The 27586-nt window shown below is 43.8% G+C and overlaps 1 protein-coding gene and 1 non-coding gene across 3 annotated transcripts; both read right to left on the minus strand.

Annotated features, from left to right (window-relative positions):
* Window positions 1-1818: 1818 nt before the first annotated feature.
* CFAP418 (cilia and flagella associated protein 418) lies at window positions 1819-21367 on the minus strand. Of its 2 annotated transcripts, XM_051611725.1 has the most exons (7): window positions 21243-21367; window positions 19695-19794; window positions 17294-17364; window positions 16704-16769; window positions 15819-15914; window positions 13738-13869; window positions 1819-2013 (listed from the first exon to the last, which is right to left on the minus strand). In XM_051611725.1, exons 1-7 carry the CDS (start codon window positions 21365-21367, stop codon window positions 1929-1931), a joined length of 675 nt encoding a protein of 224 aa, XP_051467685.1. In that variant the 3' UTR covers window positions 1819-1928. The 2 variants fall into 2 exon arrangements, with proteins under 2 accessions (XP_051467685.1, XP_051467686.1); XM_051611726.1 differs by lacking the exon at window positions 1819-2013 and having other exon boundaries at window positions 6467-13869.
* A 192-nt stretch (window positions 21368-21559) lies between these two features.
* Window positions 21560-21641, minus strand: TRNAS-AGA (transfer RNA serine (anticodon AGA)). Its single transcript has one exon. It is a non-coding gene; the product is annotated as a tRNA-Ser (tRNA).
* Window positions 21642-27586: the final 5945 nt, after the last annotated feature.

Raw genomic sequence — 27586 nt, forward strand, 5'->3', positions numbered from 1 at the left:
TTGGTGAGAAGTTTATTTAAAATGAATGTCTTGCAATTTCTCTAATACTTATCAAGCCCTCAGCAGTGACCAGGAGTGTCGCTTGATCCCTGCCCAGCTGCCCAGTCATTTCATCCTTTAATTCAGGTTAATGCTCCCAAGAAATACCATACTTATCCCCATTACACAAGGCCGTCCTGCTGGGAGGCATTTCAGCGCCCACGTCCCTTATTTTAGCATCAACTCCTCTCAGAACTATTAAATTCCTGATGCTGTTTTCATCATGTTGATTTATGTTATTAATCAAATGAAGATAATTTCTCAAGGCTATAACATGTAAAAATCTCTGCATCAGGACTACATTTGATATACAGTGATCTAAAGCTGTGGCTATAGCTTATCCTAATTCTTACATTCTTCATTTTCTTTCCTTCTTCACTGAGAGATGTGAGAATTTATTTATTTATCTATTTATTTATTTATTTATTTAAATGGGTAGTACTGTATGGAGCTATTTTTTCCAGTATCTCTGAACTCCCCAAACTATTTAAAAAATGCAGTCTGCTTCCTCTCCTCTTCTCTCTCCTGTCTGCCAATGCCTGCCTTCCCCAGGCTCGGTGCACTCATGACTTGACAGGCTCATTCTTCTTACAGCACAGATCCCCACATCCCTGCTACCTGTGTGGGATTCAGGAGAGGAGACATGTGGAAGGATCTTTGCTGGCTTTCATCTCCCCAACAGCATCCTCCATCTCCTTTCCCTTTCAAACCCATTGCTACTCTTTTGGCAGCACCCACCAAGCAGCTCCTGCTAGGAGCCCCTTTCTTTGCATTTAAGGTGCATGAAGAATAAGAAGGAACTCAGTAGTTGGGAGGATGGGTTGGTGCTGTACGTCAAAGCTTCCTAGAGTATAATTAGCTAAGTGAGGGGAACTCCTCAGGTGTGCTTTTCCAGTAAGCAGGTTTCTCAGTGCTCACCCACACCTACCCAGGTGACAGGAACTCACGTGAGGACATTTGTACACAGGTGCATGGTCTATAGTTTACAGCCTAGTGCTGCGTCAGGATATATTAGAGTGAAAAGATTTTCCTGCAAACATCTTTGCATTTCAGGATGACTTTGCCTTTGTACTTTGAAAAACACAACAGCTGCTACTGCCTGACTTGTGTCCTTGCTCTCAGACCTTCTTCCAATCTGCAAACCCTTACATTTTTTTTTTCCCCCAGCAATACACACTCCAGCACAGCAAATTGAAGGCTGCTGACAACAGACTTGTTTTTCTTAGTTACCCTTCTTGGGCCTCTCAGATGTGGCCTGTGACCTCGTGGGGCACAAAGCTACCTTAGGGCTGCAGCCCTAGACTGCAGGTCCCTGAGCAGCCAGCTCTTTCTCCATCAAAAGTATAGAAGGACTGTTGTCAAAAGCAACAGTTGAATTGGTTAGACTCATTGAGAAACTAAATTTACTTCCTCAAAGTTTGCATTGCAAGCATGCCCTGAGCTTTTCCCAGGCTGTCCAGGCTGTGATAAGATTTATTCTGAAGGATGAATAAGCATAGTTTCAAGTCTGTAAAGAAAACAGCAGCTGATAGGAAAGAAGAAAAGTGTGGGAAGCAACATTTTATTTTTAAATGGTTGAAGTGTGAATGTGCTCAGTTAAGAGGAGACTGCCAAAGACACAGAGATGGGTTCAGTACCTAAATACTACTGGTTTTAGATTATTGAAATTCTCCCACGTTCTCCCATGTACTTCTGTTCTTGGCTAAAATACAGCCCAACCCATCCAGCAACAGGAGAGAGGGGTGCTCCTCCTGCCCATCCTGGGACACACTGGTCAACCTGAACAGAAACTCCTGGTCTCTTTCTTTGATGCATATTATATCCAGTTTCCTTGCAGACTGGAGGGACATTTCTGTGGTGCCAGTGTTCAGCCTGAGCTTCCAGCACAGTTAGTCCTGTCTCAGGGCAGAAGGCACTACCTGCTCCTCAGAGATGCCCTCCAGGCCTGTGTTTATGTCATTCATTTGAACATGGCTGTAGAAAGACAGGAAAATATTTCATTTCAGACAAGTTAATGAAGTCCCATTTTCAGCCCTTAGTCCTTGAAATAGCAAAACAGGAAATACAAGTAACTTGCAACATCTGACAGAAAAGGAAAGTAGCTGCTTCATTCTTTTATGGCCTGTTACCCTATCGAACAATGACATGAGAATGTGTTGGGACAAACCTGATGAGGTGCTCTCTGCTGTGAGGTGCCTATTAGGCTGTTTGTTTTTCCCCTGTTTAAGGGTGTCATTTGCTTTATGATGGATCCTGAAAATACCCAAGGTAACCACATGCCCAGCGCTGGCTGAGAACCCCAAGTTATGAATTATTATTGCAAGGTCTGAGAAACCATTTGACATCTGGAAATTATCCACTTTACAAACATATTCTTTATAAAGAAGTAATGGTCTCCAGGTTTTAGGAGGGATTTCCAGTATACCACAGGGGAAAAAAATCTTTTGCAAAAACAGAGTGATTAAGGATTTTAGCTGACACCAGCAACCCTGGCCTGAAGCACCTGGCAGGATCCTCCGGGTGCTGAGGCTGCGTCACCGTCTCCTCCTGTGCCTGGAGGACTGGTGATGGGCAGTACCCACATCCAGTTTGCACAGCAGATGGACCCCAGCACCTTCTTAGCTTAACTTAACTTGAAACTAATTGCTAGTTTCAGCAATTCAAATCTGGAATGTTCTCTTTGCAATTGTTCAGGACAGATAATACTTTATTGCTGTTCAGGACACGGACAGACCCTTCTATTCCACTCTCCTTTTTCATAGTGTAATTGTTTCCAGCCTTCCTTGTTGGAATGGAACTAAGTATACATCTAGCATGGAAAAAAAAATGAAAAGAGGTGTTTCAGACATATGTGGGAAGATACAACTAAAAGCCTGATTTAAAGTGTTTCCAGGTCTCAATCTTAGCTTGAATAAAGTTTTGAGAAAAAGCTGAAATGATTTTGCAATTTTGTGATTTTGAGGGAAAATGGGAGAAGAGTCATCATTCATAGGAAAATCCATGCAAAGGACTCTACAATTTTGTGTTAACTCTTAAATGCAGCCACTTAGAAGTATGTATTCATTGAATGGTGCCTTGCTGTGCTGTAGACTCAGAGCAGATGGATTTCCCAAGATATACACAGAAATCAAAAGAAAAATGGGCATCATATATTAATGAGCAACCAATTACCCTGCAAAGACTGTTTTGAAGCCGCTTATCTTGCACTTGTAAGCATGATGCCTCACTGATTCAAAGCATGTAAAACAATGCTGCATCAGCTTTTATTTCCGAAGTGTTGGAACAAGAACTGTGCCAGCTCTGATACAAAACCTATAGTCTAAAAATTAAACCAGATCTTGCAGTGCATACTAGGATTCAGGAAAGGCTTATGTTTATTTAGGGCTAATAAGACTAATAATAACTCTTACTATGATAGAGGTTTTATTTTTAGGAGACACACGTCCTCATACTTCAGCATGCACATCAACCTCTTCCTGCAAGCGACAACAACCAAGACTGAATGAAACCATAATATGCCATGGTTAGCACTACTTTGGATAGCCAGCCCCAGGATATAATCTCTTCCCAAACCCATCTGCATGCACAAGATTATACCATGATTACATCAATGTGAATGCTCTGCCCAGGAAGAGCCAGGCAGCCATCACAATCTGCTGTAGCAATTTGTACACTTCTTACCAGCATCCTGAGCAGCCCGCTCTGCCTAGATAAGGAGTTTGATGCTAAGTTCAACCTTCCTGTCTCTGGTGGCTGCTTCTCCCCTTCCTGTGCATGCTGTTTACATTGGGGAGGTCAGGACACGGGCTTCCGAGCATGGGCAAATTGCTGACTATTCCAAACCTTCTTTGCAGTAGCTGCAAGACATAGGCTCACTGTATTTAATTACTGTCACATATATTGCCATTGTCTTAGAGCAAGGCCACATTGCTTGCCTGTAAATAAAGATTGAAAAATTCTATGGCTACTTAATAAATACCCTACCACTGTGCAAGAGCTAGTTAACATTTTTTCCCCTCTGTAAACAACCACATTTCAAAATCAAAGTAGTTAGGGTACTTGGAGCCAGAATACTGTTGACCAGTATGAAAATGTCATCCTCCTCTCAGCCTCCCAGTACTTTAGTATAAGCTCTGAGGCTGTAAGGATTTCAGTTTCATTAAAGTCTCATGAAAAACTTCAAGATCATTTGCTTAGTTTTGAATAACAGTTAAAAAACACTTGCTAAGAGGATTTTTAGCAGCCCTGAGTATTTTAGCTCTTGTGTCTTAAGTACAATATCTGACTATAATATCTTATATTTAAAACCTGTCACCAGGAAACAGCTTTCAAAATACTGCAGGAAACTCTTCTCACACATTTTAGAGGAAGACCCCCAAAACCACACTCAGCTGATGTGTTCCACAGTGTGATGATGTGGAAGCAGTCATGTCCCGTCTGAGGATGAAGTCCCTCCTGCACTTTGCTTCCTTCTGCAGCTCCATCATATTTGGAAATCTTTGCAGTCTGAAAGAATTCCCACTGACTGGAAAAGGGAAAACATAACTCTCGTTTTCAAAAAGGGAAAAGAGGAAGACTCAGGAAACTACAGAGCAGTCATTCTCACCTCTGTGCCTGGAAAGACCATGGAGCAGATCCTCCTGAAGGCTCTGCTCAGGCATGTGGAAACAAAGGGGTGACTTGACAGCCAACACAGCTTCACCAAGGGCAAATCCTGCCTGACTAATTTGGTGGCCTTCTACAATGGAGTCACAGCATCAGTGGACAAAGGAAGAGCAACTGATGTCACCTCTGGACATGTGCAAAGCTTTTGACACTGTCCTGCACAACATTCTGGTATCAAAACTGGAATGATATGGATTCAATGGATGGACCACTCACTGGGTAAGGAACTGGCTGGATGGTCACACTCAAAGAGTGGTGACCAGCAGCTCAGTGTTCAGATGGAGACCTGTGACGAGTGGTACTGGGACTGGTGGGGTTTAACACCTTTGTCAGCGACATGGACAGTGGCATTGGGTGCATCCTCAACAAGTTTGCTGCTGAGACACCAAACTGTGTGGTGAGATCCTGCAAGGTCCTGCACCTGGGTTGGGACAGTCCCAAGCACAAATACAGGCTGGGTGGAGAATGGATGGATAACAGTTGAGAGAAGGACTTGTGAGTGATGGTGGACAAGAAGCCCAGGATGAGCCAGAAATCTGTGCTTGCAGCCCAGAAAGCCAACCATGTCCTGAGCTGCATCAAAAGAAGCATGGCCAGCAGGTCAAGGGAGGTGATTCTGCCCCTCTGCTCGGCTGGACTTTTGGAGCCCTCAACATAAGGCCATGGAGCTCCTGGAGAAAGTCCAGAGGAGGGTCACGAAGATGACCCAAAGGCTGGAGCACCTCTGCTATGAAGACAGGCTGAGGGACTTGGGGCTGTTCAGCCTGGAGAAGAGAAGGCTCCAGGGAAACCTTATAAGCAGCCTTCCAGTACCTGAAGGGGCTACAGGAAAGCTGGGGAGGAGCTTTTTACAAAGGTATGTAGGGATAGTACAAGAGGTAATGGCTCAAAACGAGAAGAGGGGGGATTTAGCTCAGACATTAGGAAACAAATCTTTCAGGTTGCCCAGGGAGATTGTGGAGGCTCCCTCCCTAGAGGTGTTCAAGGCCAGGTTGGATGGGGTCTTGAGCAACCCAGTCTAGTGGGAGGTGTCCCTGCCCATGCAGGGGGGGCCAGAATTAGATGATCTTTAAGGTTCCTTCCACCCCAAACCATTCTATGGTTCTATGATGGCACTGATGGAAGGGCAGTAGATGGGGTGAGGGGTGGATTAACCCACTGTCTGGGCCAGCCCCTGCATTGCAATCCTAAAGACTCCTAGAAAGGGCACCTCCCATATGAAGTTTTGTCCTTGCTTTTGCATTTGAACTTTGCCCTACAGCAAGCTATTTTGTTTCTTTCACTTAGGTGTGTCGTGTTTAGTTTAGAAGCAAACAAAAACAAAGTCTCATTCCTTGCCTGAAGAAATATTTTCGCAAAAACTTCTGTGTGCAGCCTCTCCCAGTGCCCTGCTCAGCCTTGCTTGTTCGGTTTCCCTGTTAAAAGTTTCTGTTCAACTATTTATCCTATTAACAGGGAAGGAAGTAAATAAAAAATGAAGTGTTACAGAGATCATTCACCTATGGTTGTCATGGTTCCTTGTCTCTCCTGCCCGGCATGCCAATAATGTCGTGGTTTGGGACAACAGGACAAAGGGATAGCCCCACAGCCACTCCCTCAACTTCCCCCCATCCCCCCCACTCTGGGATGAGGCGGACAAGGCTCCTGGGTCGAGAAAGGACAAGGTGGGATCTTCACCGATTAAGGTCCTGGGTAAAACAGACTTAACTTGGGGAAAAAACAATAATTTAATTTCACTAATCACACACACAGAGGACACAGACAACACACAGAGCAGGGCTTGCATATGTTACCCCACCCCTCCCTTCTTCCCGGGCCCAAATAACTTTGTTCCCGGTTTCTCTCCCTCCTTCCCCCCAGCGGCACAGGGGGACAGGGGATGGGGTTTAGAGTCAGTTCACAGGCTGGTGGTTCCTGCTGCTCCTTCCTCCTCAGGAAGAAGGATTCCTTACAGTCTTTCCCTGCTGCCCCACGGGGTCCCGCCCATGGGGAGAGTCCTCCATGAACCTCTCCTTCATGAGTCCTTCCCACCAGGTCCGGAGCTGCTCCAGCCTGGGCTTCCCACAGAGTCACGGGTGCTTTGGGAACAAACTCCCCTGGCACCAGGGTCTTCCAAAGCTGCGTAATCAGAGTCCACTGGCAGTAAATCCACTGGCCACAAAATCCAAGTCCACTGGCCCAGTTCAGCCCTCCTGGCGCCTTCAGGGAATGTTCCACCACGTTGCTCCATGAGTGCAGGGGGACAGCTGCCATCTCTCCATGGGTCGCAGGGAAACTTCTGCTGGGCCCCTTCTTCCCCTTCTTCCTCACCAACCACCAGCACCGCTCTGCTTCCCCAGCACAGCTCTTCTCCCCCCTCCTTCTCTGCTCAGGTGTTATCTCAGCTCTTTCCTATGTTAATCGCTGAGGTGCATCTATTGTCCCTCTAATGGCTCCTCCCTGGGTTTTGGAGCAGGGGGAGCTTCTCAGCTTCCTTCCCCGCTACCAAAAAACCCACCAAACCAGAACAATGGTGTCGATGGGCTAAATACAAATGATATTCCCTATTTTACTAGTAAAATAAGCAAACTCTAGTTTCATGGTTTAAATATACTTGTTCTTCTAGTTAAAAGCACCTAATCACTACTGCAGAAATAGACACAACATCAGTTATGGGAGATCACATTTACTTCTATCCCCTATAAACCTGCTTTGTACATTCATACTTAATGGATTCCTCAAGAAACAGAAGAGAGTCCCAAGAGAAAGGACCACTTTGTGTGTGAGCACACGTGCTCACAGGAGGGAGGGGGTTTCAGATGTGCAGCTGACACAGCTTTTTAAAACTGTTCCCCAAAACCTTAGCCAGGATGCAGGATGATTGTGCCTGCCAGGCTCTGCAGCATCTCCAACCTTCTGCTTTCTGACACAGAAATAATTTGTTGGTATTTCTAAATCTTGGCATTTTACCATTTTTTAAAAGATCTGCCATCTTTTTACATCTTGGGAGATGTGTATATAAACTTAGTATTGGACATTATGGCATCCTAAAGTACACATCCTCAACTTGCCAAATTTGTTAGCAACATTTTCAGGGAAAATTAACTTGGGCAGAGTAAAATGTAAATCCTAAAGGCAATTTAGCTCTTCCACTGATGTTGTCAGAGGATAAACAAACATAAACATATGTGCGAGTATATACATATATACACACACACATTCTAATGCTTCTTTGGCTGACAGCTAAAAAAGTCTGCTTCAGTATTGGTCAAGGACCACTTGAGGACTGTTTGGATAAAGTCACACAAAAATCAAGCGGAGTTGCCACAGATCTGGCCACCCCACTTATAATTACACCATTATAAAAGAAATAGGAACCCAGAAGCCTCGGTCCGTTGAATGTAAATTTCACTATTCCAGAAGAAATAAAGAAGCACGAGCTCGTACTAGTGAAGCAGAAGCCTGAACTGTAACACTCGGCGGTGCTGCTCTGCCCTCTGCAGACTAGACTATATAATCACATCTTACTCCAAATGGCTTTCAAAGCACAAGAGAATAAAAGGAAACAATGTGAATTGAACATGTATGGACACTACCTTCTGTGGGTGCCCTGTGACACCTTGAGTCGTAAGTAGGATAAGTCAGTGGATGTTTTCTCTGTGTTCTTACCAGCTCCACCGTGCCCACTAAATCTGGGAATTACTAAACAGTACCAACACCTGCAGTTCAAATTCAGAATGGTTTATGTGATGTATTTATGTCTGTGACTCTAATGTATGTCACACAGGACATACGGACGATGGGGAAACAATATCTGTTGTAGTGCAACTTCTTCCTGATACTAAGCACCACTTTCTACAGCAAGAATCCAGGGACAACAAATGCTGCGATTCCTTGAATTATCTCCCACTTCTAAATGACCAGTATGATGCTGGTGAAAACCTGCCTTGACTGATACACAAAGGTACCTGCAGACCCTTCTGCTGGAAATTTAGCTATATGCCACCTCCCACAGCAACTGGTCCCACCTTTTATCCCAGATAAAGATCTGAGAAATGTAGTAAATGCATCTACCTTTATGAGCTCTCCTCACGTTATCTGGTAAAGAATGTTATAGCTCATGTACTTTTCAGGTATTTGCTACTTACTTCCCCACTGATGTGAGGAACACATAACAGTACTCACTGTTTCTTACAAACTGCACAACATTTTTGTATTAAGGGCATTTTATAACCCTTCCGATGGAGAAACATGGCTCTGTATCATTTTCATAAGGCTTCTCTGGGATAGGAGCAACACCATAGAATTTACACAACACACAGCTCAGATTTATTCCAATTTTTCATTTTATTGGAGTGTTGATGTTTAAAAAAATATTTTCTTCAAGGCACATCTGCAAATACACAAATACAGGCTGGGGGGAGAATGGCTGGAGAGCAGTTCTGAGGAGAAGGACTTGGGGATGGTAGGTGATGAGAAGCTCGACATGAGCCACCAGTGTGTGCTGGAGCCCAGAGAGCAACTGCATCCTGGGCTGCATCGAAAGAAGTGTGGCCAGCAGGGCCAGGGAGGGGATTCTGCCCCTCTGCTCTGCTCTGGTCAGACCCCACCTGGAGTACTGTGTACAGTTCTGGTGCCCTCAGCACAGGAAAGATATAGACCTGTTGGAGAGAGTCCAGAGAAGGGCCACCAAGATGATCAAAGGGCTGGAGCATCTCTGCTATGAAGACAGGCTGAGAGAGTTGGGGCTGTTCAGCCTGGAGAAGAGAAGGCTCCGTGGAGACCTTACAGCATCTTCCAGTACTTGAAGGCGCTACAGGAAAGCTGGGGAGGGGCTTTTCATCAGAGAGGGCAGTGATAGGACAAGAGGTAATGGTTTTAAACTGAGAGAGGGGAGATTTAGGTTAGATATTAGGAAGAAATTCTTCTCTATAAGGGTGGTGAGGAACTGGAATGGGTTGTCCAGGGAGGTTGTTGATGCCCCATCCCTGGAGGTTTTTAAGGCCAGTTGGATGAGGTTTTGTGCAACCTGATCTAGTGGTAGGGCTCCCTGATCATGGCAGGGGGGTTGGAACTTGAGGATCTTTAATGTCCCTTCCAACCTTAATGATTCTTTAAGTCCCAGGCAGCATATGTGGCCTTCAAAAAGGAGCAGCACCTGACACTGCTTTACTCCATCTTCTTCCATCTTGGCCTGTCTGTGGTTACTTGGTGTCCACAACAGACAAAACAAGTCAGGTCTTGTGTAAAAAGACCCCAGCAGTAAGAAAAACATGCCTAAGCAGCTCCCAACACAGTTCATCTCCTGTTGTGTGACTGCAACATGTGCTGGTTACATGACCCAAAGACTCACACGTCAGGAAACATGAGAATTGAGCCATCTTTCAACAAGTGGCAGCTCCCAGTGCCTGGCATTTGCAGAATACCTTCAGTACAAAATGACATGGGTGTGTAGAAATATAAAATATTTTTTCAATTTTTATACAGTGCAGTACTTGCAATATGCAGTGGGCAAGATCCTTAATAATTACTCTTCTGAGCTATATTCAGCACCTGGGTTGGACAGCCTCCATAGTTAGAAAAACACATTAAAATTCAGTAAAGAGAAGCTCTGAAAATGTTCTATGTACATTTGGATTGGATTCTTAACCAGAAGTACTGCAGGAACACTGACTTAGAAAAGTTGGTAAGACATTAAACCACCAGCTGCATTTCCAGGTGAATACCTTTGAGTGGATTTTCATTTTGTCATCTGTCACTGCTTTTGTTTTGCTGAGGGATCTCCTACAGACTAATGCTGCAGGCTAGAAAGTTTCCAAGCATATCACTCAAGTAAATTGACAGTCTCGAGTTTTCACCTTGCCCATTTTCACAGAGATGGTTTTATTTCTTCCAAAGCAAAAAACTGGAGGGAAACAATGGTCACTTTTATCCTTAGTAAAACTGTTCTCCAGTACTTCCATTTGACAACAGCTGAATGGCATTCTTAAGCAAAATTCTTTACATAGTCCTTGCTATCTCAGATAACTGACACAGAAATATCACTTAGGGTCTGGACTACATCAGGAAAACCTTGTGCAATCTAACAACACCTTCACCAAATCAATATGCAAGACCTAGTTTCACCTTTTTTTACATTATTTTCATTTGAGGACTCTGGAGTTGTTTGTAACATGTAACTGAAGAAAGCAGAGGAAGGGAAATAAAATATTTAATATCACTCCTCTTTCCAACAAAATAATTATATTTAATGACATAGTAACTTTTCCAGATCTAGAAATATGATAAATTATGTAATAAAACCCAATAAAATAAGCATTATTTCTGCACCTGTTTAGAACTTCACTTAGACAAAGAGCTATCATATCCCACCATTCTGACCAAGGCCAGAAACAAGCGACTACACTTGAATAAACACAATGAATTCACGGGAATGCAGAGGTTTCCACTTACACTTAGCAATTAAGATCACCTTCTGACATTCTCAGTGCTTGGAGTGCAGCCTGAACAGTGCTAGTGACACAGTCGCCTGACAACAAACCCTACCCAGAAAGGGAACTTTCTGCAACTCTCTAGGCTAGCAAGACTGAGGGATGAGGTGACCTGGGAGAAATGCTGACCAGTGCTGTCAACAGATCCAGTGTTAATCCTTTTTACTTCTCCTACCCTCTAAGTTGTTCTATCTCAGTTCCTCCTTAGACTCCAGTTTCCAAGTGCTGCAGGCTGTCTGCTTGTCACAAGAACCACTCCAATGGGTATCTTGAACTTCTGTTTCAGCACGATATGCTCCCCACACTTGCTAGTGCAAACTGTTCTGGAGGGAGTGACTATTTCTATTGGTTTGTTTAAAATAGGGTACAGGAGATATGCTCCTTTTCCAAGCCACATAAGATTTGGTCTCATAAACTGACATGAGTGTTAGCATTTTCCGTTTCCTGCTCACAAGTTGCAAGCCTAACTTGTTCCTTACTTCGTGGCAGAAGTTCTAGTACAAATCCAGTCCAAAAGAGCATTCTGTGGGGCCACTTGGCCATCGGTTTTGAACAGCCTTGGAACAAGCAAGCCAAGGCAACTCAGCACTTTTTGAAACACATCCTTCTTCGAGAAGAATAAAGGAAAGTAGGTTTATTCTTCCCTAGAGCTTGTTAATAAATTACATACTGCTGCCAGGTTCTCCTCTTACCATTATCACTTATGTTCTCTGGGAATGGAAATGGCTCAGGCCCACCTGAAGAAAACCCAGGAACACTTACCGCTTACAGTTCACCCAAAGGCTCTCTCTTTACAAGGGACAAAAAGGCAAGCAGACCTCATCCAGTAGCTGAGTGAGCATTAATCAACTGGTCTCTGGGTCGCTCTGTCTCCTGAGCCTGCAGTTTTACACTCCAGCAGTTAAAACTTCAGCCTCAAACACCAATTGCATTGAAAACAGTACATAACCCTAAATATGTCTATGCATAGTACTTGTCCAAAGCCACCCTGCCCCTGAACCTACTAGCAAGGCTGCATGTGGCACTGGAACATGCACCCTGCAGCACTGAAGCCCTGCCAGGCACACTGCTGGTCTCAGCATGTTCTAACAAAACAGCCATGGCGGGGAAGGTGAGCAGAATGCAGAGCACATTATGCCTCTGGTCACTACCCAGATCTGGTCTTTCAGAGGGGCACAGACAAAGCAATAAATTCAGAAGATGACCTCTGTAAGAAAGACTATGCAATCGTTTCTGAAAAGCTCAGAAAAATAACAGATTGACATGTCACAGAGTAGGGCCATAAGCAAAACTGCACCAAAAAAAGGAACGACTCTGTATAGAATTACACTAAGTAATTTTTAACTTCTTTGTACAGCATCACCTACTGCACTGCAAAAAACACTGTCAGACTTCCCATTTTGAGACACTTTTCAATACAGTGATTGCCAAGACTGGTAATCCCTTCCTCTTTGCCTGCCCCAAACCCAAATCCATCTCCTGTATTATTTATATATAATGAAAAGAAAGACCTCATAAACTATAGTGACATTAACTGTAATCAAGACCATTCACCAAGTAACACAATACTGGAAGTAGTTTTATGATGTTACTGGGGGAAGGGAGCGTGTTGAAACAGGACAGTTACACTTCCCTGGATATGTAGTATTTTGAAGGGAAGCTGAAGTGAAAGCTAAGTGAAACTGAAAAATATCCACATTTGAACATCAGCAGGGATATATATCTTCTCACTCTTAAACGCCTGAGCCTTTTTGCCCTAAAATAGATTCTTCAGAATCTCTTTTAAATTGCACACTATTTAAGACTTGCACAATAACTTGTTCACCTCTTGCAGTGATGGCTGAAGAGAGATCCAAGAAATTCACTGTGGTAAAAAGTCTTTGGTCAGCAGAAAGTCCTTTGAATAAAGCAGGAGGAACTGGAAGGAAATTTTCAGCACCTGCACTTTTTGGCTACTGCTGGGCAAAAGAAAGTAAAGTTTTGGGGTGTGCTGAAACCTTAAAGGTGAAAGCTGATCTGGCAGTAATTTTTTAAGAGATCTACAACCCCTTGTTCATTAACAGCTGTGAGCAAAGCAGAACAGCAGTATTCATTTCCATGGAGAAATTCCATGCAGAAATTCATATGCTTGTATGTCATGGCTGCATCCCAACCCACCATTTTGAGTCAAAGATTTTGCAGACATGGGAAATAAAGGCTCCCTGACAGATATGAGAAATAGTCTCAAGGTGCTTTGCTCCCTGCCTAAATCTGTCCATGCCCTCTTGCTTTCTTTAACACTACTGAGCATGAGCTTTAACTTCACTTAGCTTCCAGAAAGCCTCCAAACTGGTTGTTTCTTCTAATACTTGAACTCTTTACACTGCTTGCAAGACAGTTAAATTGAAAAAAAGTTTTCAGGTTGAAGTCTGGGTATTATAATATCTTTCAAGATACAAGTATTCAGGTTTCCATCTGTTCTCAGAAAATTTCATAGGAAACAAATTTGGTTTATGACCTGTTCCCACACAAGTAGGTACCACGCACAAGAGGACTTCATCCTGCATGTTTTCCACAAACCCACCGAAGCTGCTGGTCCATTTGGAGGTCAGTTACTTCATCAATGGATCTCCAGCTGCACTGACAAGCATATGCTCGTGCTCCTTTCTTCTTTGTCATCTTTGCTCTCAGTTTACAGAGATCAGGCATGTTATTCCTGCCAATCAAGTGAATTCAGTTTAGGATAATTTTTTTTGTTGTTGTTAAAGAAAAAAGATTCATGAGGCCATTTCAATTCAGAAAAGCTCAAGAATACCACTGTCATTAATAAATTTAGGGCTCTGTTTAAATTGTGTTTTGAACACAAGCCTTTCCTGAAAGCAGTCTCAGTGCATAGCTGCTGTATTCTCGGATCATTTGGAGATGAATGTTTTCGTAAGCAGTGTTCTTTGTAAGGTTAAGAGACCCTGTGCCAGCTTCCAGAGAAAGAGTTGGGAATAAAACCAGCTAGAGTTAATTCTTGTATTAAAAAATTATCAAAAAATGTATTTATCATAACAAAGTTACTGTAAAAATCCCTGTACAGAATGGGTACAACTACAGAGTTAAACTTTTTGTCAGTAACTGTTACTTCAGATGGTGATTGAACTGACTGAAATGAAATGGCCTTAAGAGAGAAGAATGTACATCAAACCACAAACAATTCCTATGCCAGGATCAACCACAACGAATGAAAAATCAGCATGGCTATTACAAAAACAAGTTGTTTCTAAAAAACAAGTGAAAATGTAGTATTTTACCTATCCCTGCTCTCCTTACCTCCTCCTGGCCATCAATTGCTGGCCAGTGAATTGCTCAAGAACATTAACAAGTCCAGCTAAATACAGAAAACCCAAAACAAACTTCAAGGGAATAATTTTTAGAAAAAGAGGTCAGACACCTATTCATGGAAGACATATGTTTAATCTTCAAGTTTGTTTTTAAAATTTCAGGTTAGTAAAAATAAGTAGCTAAATGTTTTGCTAAAGACTACATATTTTAGTCAATGTTGCAAGTATTTGATACTGATGCCTTTCATGTATTTTTTTTTAGTATTTATTTCAAGATCTCAGAGGGAGAATAATTTTGACTTTGAGTAAATAAAAAAACATATTTTGATTCAACCTTTCCAACAATCAAACTCATCTCAGGGGACTAGTGCAGCACTGTGTTTTTAATGCTGCTTTAAATAATGGGAAAATAAGATCTGTATCAAAAAAGAAATACGAATTTCAAAACTGAAAGGAAAAGGAGATGAATTATGCATTACTGTTCTACTCCAGCTGTCACATCCCCTGGTGGCCAAGCACATGCTCTGAATACATCCAGTACCTCTATCAGTTAATGGGCATATAGACACAGCCAGTGCTAGGGTAATGGTTGGACTTCATGATCTTAAAGGTCTTTTCCAACCAAAATGATTCTATGATTCTATACAGAGACTCTACTAAAATTAGAGGAATCCACATTCAATGTCTGTATTAGGAGTATGCCTATTACACTCTCCTTCACTAAGTCTTGGCATTAGATACAGTTTTAAAGAAACTAGAAATAGGAACTCCTTAATTTTAAGTCTTAAAAAAAAGAGAAAGCATTAAAGACAAAGACATCATAATATAAGAAGAAATCAAAATCCCATCTCTCCATCTAATCAAACCTTGCTTCAAAGAGAAGTCTGTTAAGAAATCAAACTATTTGGTTTTCACAAAAAATGATGACAGCAGAATACTTGGTACTGTAAAAAAGAAAAGCTGGGTTGAAAGAAGTACATGCTGAACAGTCTGCATTCATTTTGGAGGCATCCTGCAAAGGCACAACAGAAGCCAACACATCACACTGATTATCTACCTATTTCAGCAAAAAAGTTGCCTTTGATCCATGAAATGGAAATTCTTTTTAAAAGCAGAGGGAGAGTCACGGGAGAAGAAACAGAAAGGCATGAATAGAGATTATGGGAGATGTTGCATCCCCCTCCCTGAAGCCTTTCCCTCCTGATCACCAAACAGGTTGCACACACGCTCCTTTTTAGGTAACACAGAAATGCTCAGGATTTTTCATCTTTCCTCTTCCTATTAAGCCCCAAAGCACAGTAACACAATGCTAATACCAAACCCAGTTCATACATACCTGAAAAAAAGATAATCACAGGACTGATCCCAGATGTAGTCATTGAAAAGTGACACACGGAAATCGCAAGCAGTACAACGTAGTTGATCACATGTTCTGGTCAAAACAGAGAACAGAAAATTCCAAGAGCTTATTACAATCAGAGAAGCTACACATATAATAACCATTTTAAAGCACAGAGCTCCCTCAGAAATACTAGACACAAGGTTACCCTGTAATTTTTTTTTACATCTCTGGCACATTCATTACAGTATGTGTTTTAACTATACAATCATGTATTATTTCTATAGGTTCCTAACCTAACTGAACACATAAAATAAACAGATATTCTCTTGGTATATTCTCTTTGGTCCTCCTCACTGGAATGGTGCCTGACCAGCACCCAAATATGCATCAAGTGCATAATTACTTATTAGAAGAAACACCACACAGAAACACAATAACGTTATTTAGGATGTTGGGGATAAAGCCTTAATATGCCTCTCCTACCAAGTTCAGCTGCAGTTGCAAAACACTCTAACTATTAGTAGTCCAGGTTCTGGGATGATTTAAACCAGCCTTGCTGATCTAAGTCACATACTCAGCATCACACAGAAAGATGAGGAGAGGCAGGGAAAAGTAATAACCCTCTACAGCAGCAATTTCCTTAGCTACATGTTACTGATTTTTGGAGCCTCATGTCTCATTTGCACTTATCAATGCTTCAATGAACAAAAGATCTAGTGGTCAACAAGATCAGGTGAGTTCAACTGTGGTCACAGGCAGCCCTGTGTTTAGGTGAACATAAGGCTGTCCTGTCCAGTGCAAACATAGCACTTGGTACTAACAGAAACACAGCTCTGAATACATGATAAATAAGCAGAACATTTTTTTCATGTTTCCTACCTTTTTGAAGTATTTGTTCCTATGCCATATGGTGAAGAGCTTCCACCCAGGTACACTGGACAGCACCTATATGGATTTCATTAAAAAAATATTAAATTATAGCAAGACATATTGGAAAAAGTAGTGCAGTGCTTCTCCTAGTTTAACAGCATGGTATTCCCAAAATGTTATTTATTTAATATAGGCAAAGCATCCAAATGCTTACAAACTATAGTTTTTAAATTTCCATTACCCAGGTGTTCAAAGATGAACTCAACAACAACCATTCTCTATACCAAATATACATAGAACTATATATTGCAGCACACAGTAAATACACATGTATACGTACATGAGGCAAAGGAAGCTGTCATTCAATAACTTAAATAATTACTAAAGTAATAATAAATAATTTTGACCACACAAAAGGACATTAGTAATTCTTCAAAACTATCTGTTTATCTTTGTTTTTCTTTAAAAAGAGTGCTTCTCTAAACACTCAATTTCTTTCTTATCTAACATCAACACAGATTAAGCAGTAGCAATATTATCAGACTGACAACAAGCTAGAATCAAGCTATGTTCAACTATCCAAAACATGTTTCACTCACCTTTTTCTACCAGCCTGTACAGCAGCACTATTGCTTTCACGTGGGAGGCTTGCAGAGTTAGACATCAATTTCTATTTAAAAAGCAATTTAAGATTAAAAGGCAGCATGACAATAAGGTAACAATATTCTGTTTTACTTAATGAGCAGGAGCCAGAAAATCTCAGTCACAAAAGAAGAGGACTAAGAATGTGGTTTCTGTGAGATTCTTTCAGACAGAAGCTGCTGATGTAACATATAATTGAGGAGTAAGGCTTCTTCCTATACTGAATTCCCAGCTCTGCCAGAAGGAATTCAACATCACATGATCACTTTGACTTTATACTCAAGACTTAGTATTTCATGCCCTCTTTTTAATAATTTTGCTTTTAAAAACAGTTTCAATTTAGGAACCTTCTCCCTCCATGTTTTTGCACTTTTGTTTACTGAAAACACATCAAGGACTTGGATTACTAAAAAAGATATAGTGTCTTTGAAATGTTTCTTATTTTCTGCACATAAAACTGTTTATTTTAATTCCAGAATTCTAATTCCTAAAGTGAATTCCTAGGGACCTAAAATGACAAAATTACACAGATTTACTGACATGATTCTCTCTCACTCAGACATACATATTGCGCTATATGAGTGTTTTTTGTCGGCTCAGATTTAGCCCCTCTGTAAGAAATCAACGACAAAGTAATGTCATTCATGAAAGTAAGAGAATCTGCACAGGAGGTTATGAAGTATAAATAACAGAGTTTCTACTGATGATCCCTAAATGAGTATCTGTTTTCCATGTCTTCTATCACTCTGTCTTGGCAATATGAATTTGCGACTCCACCTCCTGCTGTCAAAAAACAAGTCATTTGCAGATGATAAAAAATAGAGAGCAGTGGTTGGCATTCAGATGACAGTGCCACCACTCAAAGGGACCGCAACAGACTGCAGAAATGGGCTTAGAGGAATTTCTTGAAGTTCAGCTAAGAGGAAATGCAAACTTCTGCTCCTGGAGAGGAATAATGCTCATGCCCCAGGGCACACTGAGGGCTGACCAGCTGGAAAGCAGCTTTGCAGAGAAAGCTGTGGGAAATTTGGTCAATGATAAGTTGACCATGAGCCAGCAGTGGCAGCATTGAAGGCCAACGCTGCCAACAGGTTGAGGGAGGCAATCCTTCCTTTCTACTCAGCACTGGTGAGACAGAATCACAGGATCATTTCAGTGGGAAGGGACCTCTTGAGGTGATGTAGGCCAACACCCCTTCTCAAAGCAGGGTCACCTTCAGCAGCTTGCTCTGGATTGTGTCCAGTTGGGTTTTGAAAATCTCCATAGATGGAGACAACATGATCTTTCTGGGCAGCCTGTCCCAGTGTTTGACCACCCTCACAGCAGAAAAGTGTCTTCCTGTGTTCAGATAGAATTTAACGTGCTTCAGTTTGTGCCCATTACCTCTTGTCTTGTCACTAGGCTCTACAGAAAGCCTGACCCCGTCTTTACTCCACCTATCAGATATTTTCAAGCACTGGTAAGATCCCTCTGAAGCCATCTCCCCAGCTCTCTCAGACCTTTCCTCATATGAAAGATAGTCCAATCTCTTAATCATCTCCATGGCTCCTTGCTGGAGGCTCTTCAGTAGTGCCATCCTCCTCTTCTACTGGGGAGCCCAGAATTGGACACAGTACTCTAGACAGGACCTCACAGACATGCCTGGAGTGCTGTGTCCAGCACAAAAACAACATGAACATAATGGTGACTAAGGACTTGGATCATCTGACAGACAGGTAGAGGCTAAGAGAGCTGGATTTTTTAGCCTGGAGACAACAAGGGTCAAGACAATGTTATCAATATACAAAAGTACGTGATGGAGAAGAATAAAGACATCGCCAGACTCTTCTTAGGAAGGCTCACTGACAGGAGAGGCAATGGGCACAAACTGCAGTACAAGAAATTTCACTTAAACATTTGAAAGCACTTTCTTACTTGTAATGAGATGGTCAAACACTGGAACAGATTACTTAAAGAAGCTGCAGAGTCTCCATCCTTGGAGATATCCAAAGCTGTCTAGAGCTTAGGTCCTGGGCAACCAGCTCGAGATAGCCTTGCTTGAGCAGGTGGTTGTACCAGATGACCTCCAAAGGTCTCTCCCAACCCCAACCATTCTGTGATTCTGTGGTATTTGACACTATGCTCTATCTTGAACTACCATTTCTTTTAACTGCTCATTACTGCCTGGCTAAGGTAAACTTGTTATATTTCTTCTGTTCCTCACTATAGAATTGTTGCATTTTCCTTTCTGCTTTACTCTCCAAGTTTATCCTACAACTTGTTTTAGTTCATTTTTCACTTTAAAACAATTTCAGCTTATGGTGCTTTTCTTTCCATCACTGAAGCTCATCTGTTCTGAATTTCTCGCCTCCAACTCACCAGAGGTGTTTTGGCAAAGCTGCTGTCATTACAGATTTCATCAATAATATCATCTATATCTTCTTCACTGCTGCCAGTACTCATCAACAGTTTGGCTGACCTGAAAAACAAACAGCTCAGCTTTCATTCTGTAGCAGGACCAGAGTAGTTCTAAGAATCGTAAATTAAGACTTAAAATTAGTTACAGCCTTTTTCCTCTAATCTTTCTGTATTATCTAAGCTAGGCCACCTAAATCATGACTGAACAGATGTAAACTGCAGGATTATCCCTTTCAGTCCCAGCTGACTGTCCCATCATAGGTCTTATTTTTTGTTTCTTTTATTTCCAACCGCTTCTCACCCTGAAACTATGATAATATAACTCATGCTGCACTTACTGAGCTCCAAACTGGACAGCCCTGATTGTTCATATTAACCTTCAGCAGCAGGAACATGAAAAGGTCAGGGGGAGTTCTCTCATGCTTTACAACTGCAGGGGTTCTGAAGGAATTCTTGCCAATCTGTATGCATTTTAGAGAGATCACCTGCTCTTTGCTTTCACTCAGTGAGGAGTCTTGTCACTCAAGTCTCCTGTCTGTCAAAAAAAGGGAGGCCAGTAGTACTGCTGCATCAACCCACCAAGAACAAATCTACTCCAGAGAAAGAAGAAAACTCTGATTTTTTAAAAAAACATTGCAACTAGATCGACTGAATTTAGGTGGTCATCTAACCATCACGCAAACTACAGGGAAGTCCAATAACGTGGCCACAGACAGAGGGCTTGTTGGTCTGGCATTAGTCATGTGGCTCATCAAGCTCCTCGCCTGGGACTCCGAGAGGCCTGTTGGGTCAGTGCTCAACAACCCACACGTGGAGACATCTGGCCGAGCCCCCCGGTCCTCAGGCCTTCCAGGCAGCGTGAGAGCTGAGGTGCAGGACGGAGACCGGGGGGAGGTGGCGGGGGGCACAGCGCCTGGCAGCACTGCCAGCGACCCTGCCACAACCACACCTGCTGCCCTGCAGACCCGCGCTTCGGAAATGGTGATGTCTGGGGGGAACACGCGCAAGTGCGGAGCGTAAGAGAAGCGCTTAGTGCGGAAGGCAACCAGAGAAGGTATTAACAGAATACACAGATGACTGAACTACCGACAGAATAGAGTGCTTGATACTGTAATGGCTAAAGTTCTTCCTGCTCTAAACTGCAAGATTTAAAGATATTCTATATATATCACGAGGTCAGGCAGAAAGCTAAGTAATCCGCGCTCCCGACTCGGAGGCAAACTAGTGCAGGTTTTAAAGCCACGTTTAATCCGAGGTCGGGATACTCCCAGGAGGCACAGACTACCTGAAGAAGCGCAGCCGGGTGGCACAGGACTTGAGTACTAAAAACCAAGCGCTGCAGGGGACCCTGGCTGAGCGCCGGGCAGCGCCTGGGCCCCCGAACCTGCGGGCTCCCGCCGAGCCCCTCCAGCCGCAGCGGGACGGGAGGGCCGGGCTTCGCGCCCCCGCGGCCACCCGCTCGGCCAGAGGGCTCCGAGAGGCCGCGGGGACGGACGCGGCAGCGCTAACCTGCCCTCCTTCGCCGCCGCCTCCCTGTCTTCGCCGCGCCGGGGGCCGGCCGCCGCCCCTCGCCCCGGCAGGCGGCTGAGCTGCCGCTCCACTTGGTCCAGCAGCCGCTCCAGCTCCTCCGCCATCTTGCCGCCGCCTTGCGCAGCGGGGGCGGAGTCTGGGCGAGCTGCGGGGGACGCGTGCGGGGATGGGGCCGCTGCCAGGCCCCCGGCGCGCACTTCCCGCCGCCCCCGGCGCGCACTTCCCGCCGCCCCCGGGACACCGGCGGGGAGGGAAAAAGAGGGAAAAAAAACAAAAGAAAACAAAAAGCAACTGGCCGTAGTCGGCAGGATTCGAACCTGCGCGGGGAGACCCCAATGGATTTCTAGTCCATCGCCTTAACCACTCGGCCACGACTACGCATGCTGGGTGCTGCTTTCCCGCCGCACTCGGCCTCGTGGCCGGGCCGTCGTGCCTCGGCCCGCGGGGGGGGGCACAGCGGCTGCCGCCGGGAGGGCCCTGGGGAGGCGGCACCCGCTAAACCTGTGAGGACTGTGGTTTTGTACTTAGGGCTCATCTCCTCGTGGGCTGCGCTGAAAGACACAGAGTGGAGTTCATGCTTCACGTGTGTCTAACACCGCTCAGTGTGCTGTATATCGGCATGTTTAGAGCAAACAGACGCCGCTACGCTTCGCGAAGGGCCACGAGAGAAGCCTGGGTTTTGGGGGGTTTTTTTATTAGTATTTTTTTGCATCGATGGGTGGTTCCAGCTGGTTCTGGCCGGTTGCTGGGGCCCAGTGCCACCTCCTGCCTGGCCCTGGGCTCTCCGGGCAGCAGGTCTGCAGGCCGCCCTGCGGCTCACGGAGGGGAAATTGTAAGCAAGCAGATTTACATTTTTAAATTCTTTTGCATTTTATGTCGCATTTTTTTGAGGAAGGTCTCACAGAAAGGGGTCTTGTCTGTCAGCCTGTCACCTCGTTAATACAGTCAGACAAAGGTAGGAGCTGTCGGTCACTGGTCTTGCGATGTGTGCCCCGGCCTCCTCTGTCTTCAAACGGGGCGGAATGTCTCCAGGTGGGCACACCGCCAGCGCCGTCCGTGCCGACCCTTCGAGACAAACGGTGGAGGGGAATGCTGGATGTTATTACGTTTGGTTAGAAACCCAAGGAAGCAATTTAGAGAGAGAGAGAGAGAGAGAGGTCCAGTTAAGCAAAACAAAGCATTTCCGTCTCCTCGGTCAGCTGCGGGAGAAAGCACAGTGCTTGCACCCCCATGTTGCCAAAACCATTCAAAATTTGTCAGCCCTCGATGAAGTGGGGGCTGCAGTCCTTAACAGCTCCGAGCAAAGCCTCTCAGTTACAAGGTGTTTTACAATTCTCTTGGTATTCCAAGTAATGAATTACAAGCCCTGTTTGAATTCCCTTGTACTTAAGCTTTTATTTCACGGTTCCATTTTTCTTCCCACGTATCTCGGGGCTCTGGTAATACCCCAGTCCATATCATGGCAGTGCTGCTTGCGGGAGATGTGTTGGGTAGAACAGTTGTGAGCCTGCCCTGGGCTGATGTGATGGAAGAAACAAAATAGTGTTGATGCTGCTCCAGCTCTTTTAAGTGGTCCCTCGGTGAGGACTCGATGTCGTGTAGGTAAATTCAGTCCAGAAGAAGTGGATTTTTGGGCGGAATTTGTACGTTCATCTCTTGCAGCTGTGGAGAGTTTAAACTAATCACAACTCTCCCCAGTATGCTATCATCTCTGTAATTTGAAAAAGGATCAGGAGCCCACAGGCTTGGAAAATCTTGAAGAAACTCTTGTCCTGAAATACATCATCACATGTGGAAAAGACCACTTGCTGCATCATCTTAAAGGAGCTTAAGAACGCCGAAATCCAGTATCATTCTGGCATGCTTTCAGATGGCCTTAGAAATCTGAGTACATTCTCTTTTGACTCCAAAACAGCTTCTTTCCATCAGTCTGTGGCTGTCAATGTGTCCGTTGCAAGGTGCCAAAAATGTATGGAGTGTCTATGGGATAACAGTGCCAAAGTCAGGGGTGCCTCAAGGCCTTCTCCCATGAACCCGCTGCAGCATGTGCTCAGTTGGAAATCATTTGAATCCAACAAGGAAGGAAAAAAAAAAGTAAGGAAAAAAAAAAAGCACAGACCTTTAAAAATTCTTTAGACTGCAGAGATTGTTTTTGTGCAGATTGCTGCCTGCTGTTTAGATCCTTGTTGTTCAAAACTTCTGAAAGGCCTGATGCAATCAAAGAGACTTACTGGGTCAAATTGATTCCAGACCAGTCCCTGGAATCACACTGAGGTGAATCTGACATGCTGGGCCTTCAGCTAAGCTGTGGCCAGGAGGAAGGAGTTGAATTTTGCCCTCTATTAGGAAATGGGTGAATTTGCTTGTGCAAATCATGTCTCCCACTGACTGTTCTCTAATCCTCAAGCTACTGCAGACTTTCTCAGCAGTGCTGATAAAACTGGATTTTGCCACCATATTGATGAGGAAAAATATCTTCATAGGACAGGATGTTAATTTGCCTCTTCTGTTTTCTCTAGGAATGTCCAAAAGAATGTCATAACTGAGGTTGAGCAGAGCTTTCCTCAGCCTTCTTCTCTGAATGATGAACTCTCCAGGGCTCAGGTGATGATAGGGGTCAGCAGAACCAAGGAGTACCAAAGCTGTCATTTCGTAGTGCTGCCCATGGCCAGCCAGGAGGGAAATGGTTGCAGGGAAGCACCCTTTGTTTTGATGTGGTGACAGCACCCCTTTCTGCCTTCCCATCTCTTGCCCCAGAAGCTGAGGTGGACATAGCACAGTGGCTGCCTGTCACCAAGGTGTTCTTTTGCCTCCAGCAAATATAGAACTGGTTCAACTTCTTCCTCCCAGTCACAGGATATTGCTCTAATCCTTTTCCTGGTCACACTCCAGTGTAATATCATTTTGAGTGACACCACACTTATTTTCCAGTAGTGGTACGATGCATCAACATGAGCAAATTTAGGCCAAATGTAGATTCTTGGCCATAATTTAACCACTAGAAAGCATTTCTGTGGATGAAATTATTCTGTGTAAAGATATCAGATTGGGAGACAACTTCTTGAAAGACTGCTTGGCAGCAAAAATAGCAGTGTGTGCAGGAATCCTCATCTAATGTTATTAATTTGTGATGTTGAGAGACAGCCTTGGATCAGAGGACAGTTTAAGCTGGAGGCTGGTTCAGTCTTGGACTTCACTGCCGATCCTTCCATCAAAGGTGCCAGCTCAGAGGGTGGATTTTCATTTTGGGTTTTCTGACACAGCTGCCTCACCTGTGGGGCACCAGACTGGCATCAGGACTGGAACAACTTCAGCTACTTCCAACTGTCCCTTGAATCAACTGATTCAGGGTTAGGGCATGTGAGCACCCACCACCTGCTCCCTGGGCTATACAATTTTCTTGCAGCAGAAGATACTCCTGAGAAGAGCACGTAAGTGTCCAGAGTGACAGTCAGCCCTTGCTGTCAGGAGTAAACATACTTTTGGATGTTTGTAGCCACACATGTTAATTTTTAAACTTCCAAGGAAAGCCATACGTTTTCAGGACAGCATACAAAGCAAAACATTTTAGCAAACCTGACGTAGTCCTGAAAACTGCTTATAACCACGACATTTCATCTCCATGAAGGCATAACAAATATTGTAAAGTCATTTCTGGAAAAAAAACTGGTAGTGTGTAAGGCTATGTATCGAGGAGGTCACACTTCCAAATCAATGATAATTATGTGTAACTTCAAATAAAAATGGTGTTGCCAGGCACTGTGTGGCTTTACTGCACCTGCATTCTCTGGCACCAAGGGTGTCTGTCCCTGTAAAGTGAGGCAGAGGGAGGCACATGGTGATAAAGCAGGTTAATGCAGAGGAAAGATCTCATCACAAGGAAAAAATGTTTCCATTTAAGATATAGAAACAATAATTAATAGTAAATATAAAATAACTCGTCTGCTAAGAAGGACCTAAGCCATGGAACATGAGTAGTAAGGAGCAAGCGTCCAGCAGAGAAGACCGGGGGCTATTGTTGGAAAAATCCTTCCTACTTGCTGCCCGCTGCACAGCTGTGGTGAGAGACCAACACGCAAGACCATCCTAGCTGAGGGACAGAGGAGCCGAAACCAAAGCAGCGATAGTGTTACATCACCTTTGCCAAGGCTGGAAAATATTTTTCAGGGATGATTCTCCAGATGAGTTGTGAGCGGGGAATAGCTAATGCATAAGCCATGGGGTCACGGTATGAGTATGCCTTATGAGGGGGAAGATTGCTGCTTGTTTGATTGCACCATGCTAATGTCCCACTCCTTGGCAAGGCCAATTCAGGTTTTTCTGCCTCAGGCCCTAGGGTGCTGCATCTTGGAATTGAAGGTGGCAAGTTGACAGGGTTGGTGGTCTCACACTTCACATTCCATCTATACTCCTTTGTTTTGCTTCACAACATTTCCCCACCTTCCTTTTCTCAGTACAAGAATCCTGTTCAGGGAAAATAAATGTTAGGCAGACTCACAGCTGTGTAACACGAATGCTATTTGCCTGTGTGATTTTGTACAGGCCTTTATGATTAAAGTTACTTAGAAGAATGTCAAGAGGATCAGTGTCTTCTGCAGCTAAAGCTTCCTTATAAAACCTCCCTCTAGAAGCTCAAGAAATGCTAGAAGGAGGTCTTCATGTCTGTAAGTGTGTAATGAGGTTTTCATTTAGACTTGAAATGTACAGGTTTGTTCCCAGTGTGGTTAGTAACAGTGCAGTTTTCAAATGGAGGAGTGATTAAGGGCAAGGTGAAAACTGAAAGCTAGAACGCCACTGGTTTCAGTGGGGTCAGGATTTCATACAGAAGGTGCAAACCGGGTCCATCTCACTGCGAGTTTGTGTTCCTTGCTTGAGAACACGGATTGGTAGCTTTCCTTCCAGCTCTGAGCCGTGTCTCCCAGCAGAGGGCATTGCAGGGTGACATTACTGATACTTTGGACAATCTGGCAAAAGGTAAACTGAACATCAAGGGCTTGCTTGGCCCGTATAAAATTTATTGTAATGACCTCCACTGGGAGAGTAGCTTATCAGTCATTTAAAACCCAGAGATGCTGCTAGCATATTCCGTAGTTGGAAAGTGAAAGGAATTTTCCTTTGGACTTTAAAAAACACTAATGCCTGAAAGAGAAAACTGATGCCAGAAACCATTTGTTCTTCAGTCGCTGTATCACACAGTTTATTTTCCTCTTTTAAATAACACAGTAGGCTGAATTTCAAAGGCTTATTTCAGGCTGACATCTTGACATTCTGTAAAAAATATTAAAATGTTCCCTATTAAAAAAAAAACTGAAATGCAGAATTAAAGTAAAAAATATGCGAGCAACAAGGAGAAACTTCATCATTTGCAGTAGGTGTGAATGATAAACATAATTTAAAAAACTGGATATAAGAAGGAAGGTTTTTTAAAAGACAGGAGTGTGCTGTGTATCAAACCAAGAAGCGACAGGGCACCCAGGTTTCTGCCATCCCTGCTCCAAGCCCTGCAGTCCTTCACATCACACATCCAGGGGACAGACCAGGGTGTAGCTACAGATGAAGTGTCCTCTAACCCTGCTGCTGCACCCTGGCCAGTCCTGTCTCGTAACAGTAGAGCCAGTCCACTTTCTGGAGGCAGTGGATGTACCATACATGATGAGGTTGACTCCACAACCCAGGCAGCCTGTTAGGTCTCTGTCTGCAGGCAGCATATTGTCCAGCTTACTGTGTGGCCACCCAGCAAACTGAGTGGGCACGTGCCTTGGAGGAGGAGACTGAGGGACTGAGGGGAGAAGAGGAGGCTGAGAGGTGTGTGGAGCAATGGTACTTTTTCTTGTTTAGCATTTGGTCTTTGGCAGGTCACGAGAGGACTCAGCATGTTTGGAAGTCAGTACTATCACTGTAGTTGTACAGGTGGAGAAACTGAGGTGCCCAGGAGGTTTTATCCTGCTGTGCTCATGGATGTGCTGTCGTGAGAAGTTAGAGTGCAGGTGGGCAAGAGTTAAAAAGCAAATTCTCCCACCTTGATTTTTGATAGCTTTCTCACTCAGGTTAGTTTACAGTGTTGAAACCAAAGGGACTTGAACAGAGCAAAGGTCCTGAATTTGAATTTCAATGCACGATACTGAGGTAGTGGTTGGGGTATTTTATAAATAACCTAAAAACACCTAATAGGCATTCTGCTCTGGAGCACTTGAAAGGACCGTAACCTTTCCTACAGTTTAACAACACATTTCTCCATAAAACTAACTTAAGAGAAATTCCCTGCATTCCCACACCGAACACTTAGCAGTCTTTTCAAACTTATGATATAGCAGTAAATATAG

This window comes from Apus apus, chromosome 2 (genome assembly GCF_020740795.1).
Source record: "Apus apus isolate bApuApu2 chromosome 2, bApuApu2.pri.cur, whole genome shotgun sequence".
Lineage (NCBI taxonomy): Eukaryota > Metazoa > Chordata > Aves > Apodiformes > Apodidae > Apus > Apus apus.